Source organism: Colletotrichum godetiae (genome assembly GCF_030913485.1).
Source record: "Colletotrichum godetiae strain CBS 193.32 chromosome Unknown BDP55scaffold_4, whole genome shotgun sequence".
Classification (NCBI taxonomy): domain Eukaryota; kingdom Fungi; phylum Ascomycota; class Sordariomycetes; order Glomerellales; family Glomerellaceae; genus Colletotrichum; species Colletotrichum godetiae.
The window spans coordinates 900,579-913,016 of record NW_026851252.1 but is presented as its reverse complement, the minus strand read 5'-3'; the positions used below and the strand labels follow the sequence as shown (position 1 = coordinate 913,016).

Here is a 12,438-nt window from a genome sequence, read left to right as displayed (position 1 = left end):
TTGGGCAGGCGGTCGCAGATTTCGCAGTGCCCCGCTGCCCCATAACAGGCCACCGACCCCTGCATTCTGTCGCTGCCCCTCCATCGCAGGTCTCTGAGCTCTCTTACCTCATCAGGTACGAAGAGCGGTACTTTGGCTTGGCCCAAGCTTCCGCCATCGCCTTGTTCCTCTCCAGCCACCTCCAACCACAACAAGAACGACATCCCAATTGATCGTCAACCTAATCTCTCCTTATCGCGTGCAGCTTTGGGACTCTCGAAGCCTTGGGATGACAGTCCCGCTGCTTCTGTTTGATTGTATTTTGCAGGTCTCAGGGGAGCATTGCCTCTTCTCTGTAAGATGAGGACGCTCGATGAAGCCCAGTGAGTGCAAGTCGCATCATCACAGCTGTGACATCATATTCACCGACTGATCCAACTCATAGAACACGATGGGCCGAGACAGTGAAGCATGCAGCGCATCTGTCAGACTTGCAAAATGCAGTCAAATATAATGGGCCTTCGAGCCCGTGCATTTCGGGACTCCGGTCAATTTGTTGGAAGGTCGGTGTGAACTTCGAGGTTGATCTCATCTCAACTTGGAGCTGACAGTCTCTTAGGCATTCCTGTTGATGCAAGACGATCCAACATCAGACTGGCTGCACCGACTTTCTGAATCGCGAAGTTTCTATTCCGAAAGGCGAGATCACTTCTTGAAGTTCATCAAGCATCCTGAGGAGCTGGCCAAGGTAGCTATCGATCCATTGACGGACGATCCAAAGGTGAGTAAAGATGAATCCAGCATCTCAGTCGCAGACTTGAGCTCACATACCACCCAGTCACCGTGGAACACTGTTCGACAGGACGAGATAATCAGGGCTGAGATCGCGCAAGATGTTCGCCGATTGCCTGATGAACCATTCTATCAAGAGGAGCAAACACAGACCATGATTATCGACGCCTTGTTTGTGTACTGTAAGCTTCACCCTAACAGCGGTGGCTATCGACAGGGTATGCATGAGCTTCTAGCGCCCATAGCCTTCGTCGTCAACAAGGACGCGCTTGATGGTGTAGCCACCTCATCCAATGGCACAAGTGTCGACGAGACGATGCTCGGCATGCTCGACTCTTCCTTCATTGAGCACGACGCGTTCGCCTTATTCTCCAAGATCATGGAGAAGGCAAGGTCGTTTTATGAAGTCCAAGACTCGATCTCAAAGGCGGCATTGGCGTCCGCCTCGAAAGAGCGCGTGGAAACATCAGCCATCGTCGAGAAGAGCAAACACATCCATGAGGTTCTACTGGCCAAGGTTGATCCTGAGCTGGCCAGCCATCTTAAAGACATTGAGATTCTGCCACAGATCTTTCTGATGTGGGTTGACCATATTCACTAACGTTGACTTCCACTGACACATCGCAGCCGCTGGATTCGCCTTCTCTTTGGTCGCGAGTTCCCATTTGATGAAATGCTCGTGCTATGGGATACTCTATTTGCAGTCGATCCGTCCCTCAGCTTGATAGATCTGATTTGTGTCGCAATGCTTCTTCGCATCCGCTGGAGCTGTAAGTGTTTCCAGGTTGCCCCAACGTCGCTGGAACTGAACAATGGCAGTACTCGAGGCGGACTACTCCGTTTGTTTGCAATTGCTTCTCAAATACCCTGCACCAGACGCTCCTCATGGACCGCATACTTTTGTGGATGATGCGGTGTATCTAAAAACACACCTCAATGTCTCCGGTGGCGTTTCGCTCCTTCTGAAATACACCGGGAAAATGCCCAGCACGACACAGTCTGCCAGCAGTTCGCGGCCCACGACACCAATGGGCCAAGCTTTCTCATCTTTCAGAAATAGAACCAAAGGTGGCCAGTCACCGATCCCGTCTGCGAGTAGGTTTATCCAACAGCAGGGCGGTGTAGAGGCACTTTTCCAAGGCGCTGCTAAAAGCGTATTGGAGCGAGGCGAGAAACTCGGCATTAATCAAGCTGTACGAGACGCCATGGGCGACATCAAAAGAAACATGCAAGGGCTCAACGAAGTACGCTATCCCCCTCGGATGGCAAAGCACCTACTAGGCGATGACTCGGCGGCACAGGCCATCGCTGCCATAGAGCAACGTAATAAATTGCTGGCCAACATGCTAGACGAGACAGTGACAAGTCTCAGGTCGTTGGCCACTACTAATCTAGACGACAAGGTCAAGACGTTGGAGCTTGTTGAAGTAGCGGCTGCTAAGGTGCAGTTCGTAAAGGTCTACTTGGAAGACCCGACGATCGAAGTACCAAATCTCGAGGGCTTCACCAGCCCACCGCCGGAGGAGGCAAACAACGAGACCCTGATGGAAATAGACGCAAACGATAGTGCTGTGCTAGGAGCGGCGGTCGCCGCGGAGAGTGTGTCAGGTGTTATTTCGACACTGTCCCTGGAAGATCAGGAGAAGACGAGACCCTCGACCTCGAAAACAACAATTCCCGATATCATGGACATTACGCAAGAGGAACCCGCAGACAAACCAGCTGAACATCCGTCAGCTCTGGTATCAAGCCAGAAAGCTGACGCGCCTCGGATGAAGCCATTGGAACGACCCCAACCGCCAATCCCGACACGATCAACCCTCGCCCAATCTTCCTTTTCTTGGATGCTCGAGCCAGACCAATCCGCCCAGACCGCGTCACCGCCCAAGTTGCCCAAGTCGAGCTCAGGAGGCGTGCACCGCAAGAAGCCATCTGGGAACATCAGCAGGGAACGTAACGCTTTTCTGTTTGGCGAGGTCGTCGCGGACTCCGACGACCAGACTATGCCAATCAAGTCTGATGACATTTTCGGACTACAGCCCATGGACAAGCCAAAGGCTCCCTTTCCGTAATAATCACGAGTATAGATTCAGATGAAGAATTTAATGATGAGCAGTGCTACAGGAGCCAGATTTACGATGACTATGATGTTTCCTTACACAGAGATGCGTCGTTTATAGTAGATCAAGAGAACTAAGTCCTATGAAGTTGACTTGATTGCTGCCAGACTTGCCAGTGAAATGACACACTGTCTGTTTGAATTTCTAGACGTGATGGAATTGAACAGGTCATTGGTAGGTTAAGACATCCTGTCCTGTTCAAGTCGATAGCCAGAACGGGTGTACATTGGTCGCAAGCAACATCACACTTGAGATATCTCTCACCCCCTTGGAATTACACCGACGTAGAATCATTGATCAGGCAAAATATAGCCACCAACGGTACCTCCCTGATAAACTTTTGATGCTCATCGTACCTCGCTGACTGGAACATCACTTGGCTGGGTAAGTAGGTAGGTAGCAGTGTGATCGGAAGGAGCGTCCTGGGCAGTAGAGTACGTACCTGGACCTTCCTCAACCTCTGGATGGTATATATTCCATCCCAAAGCCGTTACTGTCACCAGCACCCACTAGACAGATTCATGACTTAACATTATGGATTTGGCTCAGTGGTATCGGCTCTGACGCAGAGTCGATATAAAACAAATACTCCAATGACTTCCGTGCTGGATCGAGGGGCGCGCTGTTCGAATCCGGACAGGGGCGTGAATTCTAGAGTCAGTATCCCCCAACCCCCTTTCTTCTTTTTTATTTCTCCATTGATCGTTATCATTATCATTAATTTTTCCTTTTTAACTTTGCAGGGGCTGAAAGCAATTGGGAATTCTAGTCTTAGGAATCTCGTGGTCAAAATTGAATCCAAGCCAGCATTGATAGACCTCCAGGTCTGATGGACCGATCGATGGTATTTCAAATAGCCAGGTAGTCTTCCCCATGATGGATACCCACACGAGCAGCCGTAACTGTTTTGACAGCAGGCCTCTCTCAACGAATTACAGAAGAAGAGGTCACGGGCTATGTCTCATCACGTCTGCGCCCACTCTTTTCCCTCTGAAGGGCCAAAAGCTTGATGTTGCTTGCATATCCACATATTACACACTTACAACATCCACTACTAGATGCTATTACAAACTTTGAGATAAGCGTCAAATACAAACCCATCTCGATACGGACAGTCAGACACTCGCCCGGTCTCCAGAACTTTGCTCCAGCAAACAGGGCCCGCCTGACTTTCCGGCTTCCTTCCGCGCCAGCGAATGTGGGTGCTCGAGGGCGCTGACGAGGATGTCGTTCCTAGCCCCCATTTTAATGGAGACGAAGGATCGTGGTGATAACCGAGGAAGGAGCCTGCCCGTTGGCTTAGTTACGCCTACCCGGTTGATGTTGGAACTAGGACGGACCACTCCACCCCGGAACTAAACCAGTGTGGATAAATTCTTCACGCCTTTGCAGAACCAACAACGTCCCCCGGTGTCAGGGGGAGCCCAGGTAAATCCGTCATCTTCAGCCTCCACCATGCCACATTGTTCCAACACAGATTCTACTTTTGCTTCGGACGTTTCGCCTCTCGCGGCTTGTTCTCCTCGCCTACCTGGTGAGCCAAGACCATTCTTCAAAAACACTGCATGGACCGACGTCCAACACAAGTTACAAGGTTATCATCTAACCGGCCCACTTCCATCCCAGAACAATGCTCAATGTTCACCATTCCCGTCTCTCCGGTCTTGGCGGTAGGGAGGGGGTGGCTGTAGACCACACCGGTTCAACGTCGAAAACACCACTAGGACGAGCGTTGATGTTTGTTGAAGACACGCACTGTCAGCACCTTGTTTGGCAGCATATCGCTTCGAGAAAGCTTCCACGCCCGGATGAGGATGACCATCGCGTCGAGCGAGAACGCCAAGGCAAACAAGCAAACTGCCCGACTCTTGAAGGATGGAACGCTTTGGAGATGGACGTCCCCGTGCCAGCAGCCAGCAGCCCAGACTAGCCTCTGCCCTCGAAACCGCAAGTTGGATGCGGGATAATATCTGGAGATACCCAGCCCTGTCGTTGATAGCAAATATGCAGCGGGTCACCATCTTCACCAACCAATACTCTACCCGCCCCTGCAGGTCCACGAGGCATACAGAGAGGCAAGAAAGGAGCCAGGATATTGACATGGGAAAAGAAGGAGAGAACAAGGAGACCGTCGTCAAAGAAAGGGACGCGGCAGATCCGAGTCCGAACGTCTACCGCCTTAGGGCGTCTGACAAACAACACCGACTGCACCCCTCAGGTGTGACTGGCAAACTTCGAGAATATGCACCACAATGTGAAGAACCCGACCTTCTACCCAACGGTGCGTTTCTGTGTAGACAGTAACGATACGCAATTCTCCAAGAGAGAACGGTCTAGGGTGTGGAGTCGTCACATGAAGACAGCAATCAACAGCAATCAGCGCTTCCTTTAGATGGCTGAGCGCAGCAACGTGAAGCAAACATCGAAGCAAACAGATAAATGGCCCCCCAACACACCCCATTTCCAACAAGCACCATTCTAAGGACATCGGGTGACAGATGAATCCAGTACCTCGTTACCCTGTTACCTCTCTTTCGTACAGAAATCCACCAGCGTAACGGTCCCAACTGTCTGGTTCACCTCCTTTCCAGGTTATTTGAGAGGGGCAGAAACGAAGCTAGTATCCCATCTACGCCACCATCTCTAAGATTCTTCATCACCACCGCCATCTTGCATCGATCCTATTAGCGTTCTGGTCACCTACGCCACCCCCAGCTTGTCACTGTCTGCCAAACTCGTTCACAAAAGGCCAACGTGACGGTTCGCCGTCCCTATTTCGAGGACACAAGCCGCCGCAGAAAGAATGGCCCACCCCTTACGGCCGCTTGGTTTTGCTACGCCGCTGCCTCTGGCCGGAGATCATCATGCTGTCAACCTATACATAACTTCCAGCCGTACATCAGCCTCTATGCATTACAGCCCAGTCAACTCACGTCACACTGTCCGCTATGACAAGCCGGTGACAGCTGCGCACAACATGCACCATGACCGCCAGCCCGGTCAAGATTGACAAACCTGAGCTTGCAAACACGCGTACGTACATTTACCTGACCAACAATGGACAGGAAAGACAAGGCAGACTGAGACACAGACAGACAGACCGCCCAAACCACCCACCCAGTTCCAAGGATATTTCTGCGTACGGACCTTGCCGCAGACGCCGGGCCAATATTTCTAGAATACTCTGCAGACCAATGCTCGCAGCATTCTCTTTACGGTTCTGCAGCACAGCGCTAATGCTGCAAGCAATTCTGGATGGGGAACCCCATCAAATCCAAATTCGATGTCAATGGGTAATGTTTGTGAGATTCGACAATGGATAACCTCGGACCATTCGCCTAATCCTCCTTGGCCCAAGGGCAGAGATCACCCAGTTTCAGGCGGGAGAAAGACAATAGTAACAACAGTCTATCGTTGTTCAAAGGACGAAATTCCCACAATGGTGTACCAACCGTTTTTGGCATCCGCCTCGTCTCACATTTACCTCTCCCTCGAAATCCCCATAAGGCGGATTACGTCGAGAACAAGATCCGACGGCCCGTCTCTGTTGTCCGTGCAAACCAAACAATGGGTTTCTAGAACCCTAGAATGGGATGATGGGAGACACGCACAAACCGTCTATTTCAGACTCGCAGCAAGACGTTGGATTTATTTTGAACTTGTGGTTTAATCCGTCGTGATTTCTAAAATCTACTAATCCCTTTATTTCCGTGTTCCAGGAAAACCCCCAACCAACCAACCAAAATCTCTAAGTGTGGCCCCCAGACAAGCAATCAGGCACCCAACACCTTCTCGTCTCCCCAACCCGATCCCACCCTCTTTGACGTTTCATAATCCCATTGTAAAATGCATTGTGGACACACTTCGTATATCGTAGTCCCCACGTACCATGTGTGAAGAACCAAAAGGATGATGAATGAGAAGAGAAAAAAAAAAGACATAGTTCTAAATCTTCGCCGAGGTGCTCCGACTAGGAAACAATCCGCACCCCCCTTCCCTTTCCACACAACGCGCCACACCACACTGGTATCTTCTTTTTCGCCCCGAATTGTAGTTTTAACAAACAGAACAACAGTAAAATGAATAATGCTTTCTCTTTCAACTCCTTGTCATCAACGTTTCCCTTGATCCCATTGATCCCATGTTCCATGCTATCTTGATCCATGCACACACACACACACACACACACACACAAACACACCACACACCCCATTTCCTTCCTCTCCAAAAGTTCCCTCTCTTGCTGCTCGGCGTATCCTGCGCCTGTTACTGTGCCGCCCCTATGGTGAAAAAAAGCAGCCTGCCCAGCTTTTACCCCCGTTGGTACCGTGACCATCATGTAGGGAAGTGGGAAACCAAGAAGTGAAAACCGAAAAAAAGGGACTTCCATGTTGCTTTGTTCAACGCCTCCAACCACCGCCACCCCTTCGTCGGACGAGGGGGGAAAACGAAGTTACTGTTGTTCTTTTCGTCATCGTACACAAGTACTATCCTGTTTCTGAAACCCAGTTTTTTTTTTTTTTGTCTCCTGCACTTTTGGATAGAAGAATGATTACACGCTTAATGCGTGATGTTTTGTGTATTCCGTGTTTTCTTTTGGGCGAGATTGTCAAGGGGCTGTTTCGTGCAGCTTTTCCTCAAAGTGTGAAGTATATAGGTCCCCCCAGAGGGAATAAGAATGAGAGAAAGGATGAAGTTAAAAAAGAGTTGGATATCATGAGTAGAAGTAAAGTGCAGACTTGAGAGAGAACGGGGAGAAAACTAAAGAGTAGAGAAGACGATTCAAAGACGGCTGTTTTGAATGGCTCGTCTCCTCTTCTTCCGTGTCTCCGCGTCGTTGAGCTGAGCTTGTCTTGCGCGACCTGGTATACACATTAGTTCCATTGCTCGTCTCCATGCTGTCAAAAAAACAACTTACCAAGCTTGTCATACTGCCGCTTGTGCTCTTCCGAAACCCACGCGTAGGTGATGGCGCGCTCGGGGTGCATGCCCAACAGACCGATCGAGTTGTTCATCTTCTTCCCTTGCTCCCGGACGTCGCACTGGAACGTCTTTGGGTTATCGTCCTCGTCGAAGACGAGCAGGTTGTTGGGATCCGTCGCGGGGATCTGCTTGTTCTTGCGGTAGTAGACGCCCTGGAGCCCTTGGGGCCCGCGCTTGTGGCCCTTTGCGGCGTCCTCGGGGAAGACGGAGGCGTACTTGGCCTCGACCTCCTTCCAGGACAGGTGGTGGTCGACGCGGAAATAGTCGATGAAGTCGACCTGCTGGATCGTGTACTTCACATTGCAGCGGGAGCCCGTTGGTGAGCGGCGGGGTCGACGGCTGGGGCTGCAACCGGTCCGGAGGGTTACCGGTAGCCTGTGCTGGAGACGGCGGCTGGGTGGCGAGAGGGGGTTGCGGTGGGAGTTGCTGAAGGTGGGCGAGGGGAGAGCGTCCGGGTAGGCCATCGGTGGCATCGGGATTCGGTAGGCTGTTGGTGAAGAGAGGTCCATCCTGGGTTCTTGGAAGGAGCCGAGGGAGTCGATACTACTTCGGCGAGGCCCTCCGGTCATCGCCGACGGCATGAAGCTCGGGCTGGGAACGAATTCGGGCTCGGGGAGCCGCAGATCCAGTTCACGAAGGCGGGGGAGCGTAATTTGTGCCGTGCTATCCTTGGTGAAGGAAAGTTGGCTGTTGACGGAAGGGAGGTCTGGTGACCGCGGCTCAGGAGATGAGAATTGAGAGTTTGTTGATCTCGTCATGGCTGGAAGTTGATGTAAGCTTCAAAGCCTATCACGAATAACACTTGTAATGAAAAGGCTTGATCCTACCATCTGACTTGATTGAGGTAAAGCTCTGAGTGGGAGAAGGGAGAGTAGGCGACTTGATGTTGAATGATGCCATGGAGGCCAACGTTGTTGCCACTTCCACCTCATGACGCTGGCCCGGCTTCGTATCGTTACGAGCGTCCACGTCCATCCTGTCATCGAAGCTGAATGATGAGAGACTTGGTAGTACTCTTGGTATGTCGTCGGTGCGGCTCTGGTGGTAGCTCATGGTTGACGGAGGCGGCAGCCTGTCCATACCGTCTTGGTGTTCTTGTAACCTGACGAACATGTTGTCTGATGTTGTAGGTAGTAGACGTCGAGGTCCGAGTGAAGGTGATAATTCAGACCAAGAGCGTAAGCCAGAAAAAGAGAAGAAAGGCAGAAATGATGCCTAACACTTGCGTAGATCTTGATCAAGGAACAACAACGTTGAAAGTGTGAGATCTTTGGGGGCGAAAGGTGTGTGTTGATCGGGAGGAAGAAACAAGACGAGTCATCGACAACGGGTCAGACCCTGATTATCAAGTTCCCGGCCGCGATGGATCTCTGTCTCTGTTATATCTCTTTTTCTCTGGGACACTCTTCTTTCCACACGGTTGAGAAAGAAAAGAGCCAGGACCCCGGTTCGATGGGGTTGAGTTGAAGACCAGGTTTATCTCTATAGCTCCAAGCAAGGGCCAGGGAGATCGGGGCTCCGCTCGGAGGCTTCTGACAGCGAAAAGCCGTTTCTTATTTTTTCTTCGGTGCTAAAGCAGGCAATGTGCAGACGCAACCAAATGTGTAGATCCATGGCATGTATCATGCAGGTCGCCCAATCTGTCAGGTCTGGCTGGCGCCGAGCGCCCCTCATCCAGGGTCAAGATCCTGGTTCGTCACCTAGGGGAGAGACTCTGAGAGAGTGAGAGAGACTTGGAGAGGATGCGCGCTTCTCTTCCAACCTCCAAGTACCTAGGTAGTGACCTACCTAGTTGTGGGTGCGTCAATGGGTGGCTTTCCTCCCGTGTTCCCCCCTCAATTGTGTAATGCATGCCGTTGCAGGAGAACCATCGTCCTGACGCCACCGCCTTTGAATGGAGGCATGTAGCAAACAGGGTCGTGGCCTGTTTGGGAATGACGAGGATGGAGCGCGGGCATGCAACTGATGGCAGCAGGATCAATAGAAAGCAGCAACAGCAGTGCCTAGCAAAGAAGAGGAGAGAGTGAGACCTCGGACGGGGAGGCGTGAATGAGGGAATCGAAGGAAGCGACAGCGCCCGCAGGTAATAGGTGGGGTGGTTTGCGAGATCATGGACAGCTTGCAAGGGAGAGAAAGAGAGAGAGAGAGAGTTGCTCCAGTCGACGAAGCAGCCCAATAGTCGAGATGAGAGTGCATCACAGTACTCCGTACCCATACCTACTTCAGTCTTCCGTGGAGGGCCCGGGTAATGAAGGGGAATAGTGCCATCTGTAGTGCAGCCGCTGCCCGAGGTGCCCCTCCACCCAGTGCAAGCTTGCAAGCTTGCAAGACCAGCCCAGCCAGGATCCAGGCACTCCAGGCCGTGCCAGCCCAGACTCAGAGCGAGAGGCAAGCGAGCGAGGGCGAGCCTGAGCCCGTGTGGATGCGAGTGCAGGTGGTATTCGGGACCTGCTGCACAGTCGATATTCTCCTCCGGGGGCGCTAGTCTTAGATCGAGCTGCGCGTCACAACTGGTGCGTGAGGTGGTAGTCGCTCGGGGGCCAAGCCGCGAGTTCCACTGTCTTCCGGACGTAGCAGAGACGAATAACGAACGATTGGATACTCGATCGGGACACTTCGAGGTGTGGGTATAAGGTGGAGATAAACACACAAGTTCATCGTCGTCCGTGCCTCTTTTTCGCTCTCCGCCCTTGTCGGTTACGCATTGCTCTTTACACAGCCGTGACAGTAAAGACTTTGAGGTGAGCAAGGAACCGCCAGGCATATGCCATGTCTGCTTTGCTTCGTGTGACTTCAACCATCATTTACTGTTGGACCAACACGAGACTGTCATTGGATGGACTCGGGGGCCCCCAAAAGCTGGACTCCCACAGATTGGCAGCCGTGCACCGGTTGGACCATTGTCGTCCACCGTCCCGGGACTCTGGAACCCATGATTGCAATAATAGATAATCCTTCTGCTCCTCCCCCTCCGATTTTGGGTTGGAGACAGGCTGTGTCCAACAGCATTTGCTCTGATTGTCGTTCGTGGCTCATTGTCGTCGTCGTTTTGCAACGGCCATTCCCCCATCCCCCATTCCCCTACCCCTGCCATACCGCCCAATACCTACCTCACCGAACCGCCATCCATGTGTTGTGTTTGCAGAATGGCCTGCTCACTCCACGGCAAGTCCTCGGCGTCAAGCCAAAGTCGGTGTGATTCTGGGATGCAGAATTGAGTGTCTTTTTGGTCACCCACCTACCTCTCCCCCCCACACACACGTACTCACATACCCGCCTCAAATCTCGCAGGAAATGCGCATCGTAATCTTTCACGTTGTTGCTCGAGATACCTTTCTGATTTGGGAGAGACACACACATCGCTACGTTGTACCCGCTGATGAGATGGAGGGATCGATAAATGGCCGCCGATGGATGGCCACGCGGTAGTCGTCGACTGCAGCCGCCTTACCGCCGCCTTCCAGGGTCTGGAAAGACGGTTTGTGGGGCCGCCGTCGTGTCGAGTCTCGACAACCCGCTCATTCTCTTGCGGGGGCCCGCCCGACGAGGGTGCCATAATCTGGTGAAGAGGCGGGAAAGGTTGGCAGGCGGGCAGGGTTGCGTACACTTAGTTTGGCGCTGACCAGGGGGGGAGGGGTGTGATGGTGTCAAGAGTCCCCCCCAAAAGTACGTAGCTGTGTTCCATAATGAGCAATCTGGATCTTCACCATGATTCGAGTCGGTAGGAATAAGAAACCACTGGCCGCCGCAGATTTCGATGACCACAGATGGCGGCTGGGCTGGCGAAGACACTTGTCTCTAGGTGGAGAACCCGCTGCCACCCGGACTCTCCGCAAGACTCGGTCTATGGTAAGCATAATGCCGTAACGGTCTTCTTGTGTTGACTTGCAGCTCTGCTGCCCACTCATCTGCGAACCTGCTGCCGGCCGGATCACCCTCTGGCCAACCAACGAACCCCAGGTTTCTTATTCCATAGAGCCAGAGAGGTATCTTATTACCCTGCCTGTCTCGTCTCGTCTGGACTCTTCACTAGACTCAACTCGAGCCTGCCGTCAAATTCAGGGATCTTCCTCCCTTTGTTGAAGCCACGCGACGATGCCTTGTCGAGTGTGAGATGCAGGAGGGTTCGCCACGCTGCATTCGCCTTTCTTTTTTTTTTCTCTTCGCAGTGCCTTTTACCGCTCAAACGCTCTGACGACTTTGTGACTCGAACCAGCCGACTCGTTAGTGAGAAGACCCTTTGCGCCCCAGAAATACATCTCGAACCCATGTAGTTGCTTGATTCTTCTTGGACCACCTCGAATCGCGGGCACGGTTCTGACTTGTTGGAGGAAGTTCTGCAAACCGTCGCATCGGGCTGGCTTGCCCATCTCACAGCCTCCTACTCTGCGTCGCAAATTGGCCCAACGTACCACACATGATTGAAGGGGGCCCCTTATGATACTGGCTCGTTTTGAATGGCCCTGACCTTGGGAAATGTGCTTGCCGGTTGTTGGCGGCATTCGTACCACCACACACGAAATGCCTGGATGCAAATCCCTTGCTGAGAACGAGCAAAAAGAAG

The 12,438-nt window shown here is 52.3% G+C and overlaps 4 protein-coding genes across 4 annotated transcripts; 1 reads left to right on the top strand and 3 right to left on the bottom strand.

The window, feature by feature from the left end:
- Positions 1-146: 146 nt before the first annotated feature.
- BDP55DRAFT_646913 (WD repeat domain-containing protein) lies at positions 147-2,978 on the top strand. Its single transcript, XM_060573742.1, has 6 exons — positions 147-362; positions 425-542; positions 599-760; positions 818-1,350; positions 1,399-1,541; positions 1,591-2,978. Exons 1-6 carry the CDS (start codon positions 340-342, stop codon positions 2,841-2,843), a joined length of 2,232 nt encoding a protein of 743 aa, XP_060435097.1. The 5' UTR covers positions 147-339; the 3' UTR covers positions 2,844-2,978.
- A 2,052-nt stretch (positions 2,979-5,030) lies between these two features.
- BDP55DRAFT_263640 (uncharacterized protein) lies at positions 5,031-5,549 on the bottom strand. The gene has a single exon (XM_060566358.1). It carries the CDS (start codon positions 5,377-5,379, stop codon positions 5,071-5,073), a length of 309 nt encoding a protein of 102 aa, XP_060435096.1. The 5' UTR covers positions 5,380-5,549; the 3' UTR covers positions 5,031-5,070.
- Positions 5,550-7,673: 2,124 nt separating this feature from the next.
- BDP55DRAFT_542527 (uncharacterized protein) lies at positions 7,674-8,987 on the bottom strand (the record flags this gene model as incomplete). The annotated part of the gene is given in 3 exon segments (XM_060568317.1): positions 7,674-7,753; positions 7,810-8,651; positions 8,668-8,987. 3 exon segments carry the CDS (start codon positions 8,985-8,987, stop codon positions 7,674-7,676), a joined length of 1,242 nt encoding a protein of 413 aa, XP_060435095.1.
- Positions 8,988-9,570: 583 nt separating this feature from the next.
- Positions 9,571-11,106, bottom strand: BDP55DRAFT_751177 (uncharacterized protein; the record flags this gene model as incomplete). Its single annotated transcript, XM_060580634.1, has 1 exon — positions 9,571-11,106. The coding sequence occupies exon 1, from the start codon at positions 10,636-10,638 to the stop codon at positions 9,571-9,573; it is 1,068 nt and encodes a 355-aa protein (XP_060435094.1). The 5' UTR covers positions 10,639-11,106.
- Positions 11,107-12,438: the final 1,332 nt, after the last annotated feature.

Excerpts from the sequence above, each read along its gene's own strand:
- BDP55DRAFT_263640 (XM_060566358.1), bottom strand. The coding sequence starts at position 5,379 with ATGTCCTTAGAATGGTGCTTGTTGGAAATGGGGTGTGTTGGGGGGCCA.
- BDP55DRAFT_646913 (XM_060573742.1), top strand. The coding sequence starts at position 340 with ATGAGGACGCTCGATGAAGCCCA. Across the intron at positions 761-817 it reads CATTGACGGACGATCCAAAG|TCACCGTGGAACACTGTTCG; the intron begins GTGAGTAAAGAT and ends CATACCACCCAG. Across the intron at positions 1,351-1,398 it reads CTGCCACAGATCTTTCTGAT|CCGCTGGATTCGCCTTCTCT; the intron begins GTGGGTTGACCA and ends GACACATCGCAG.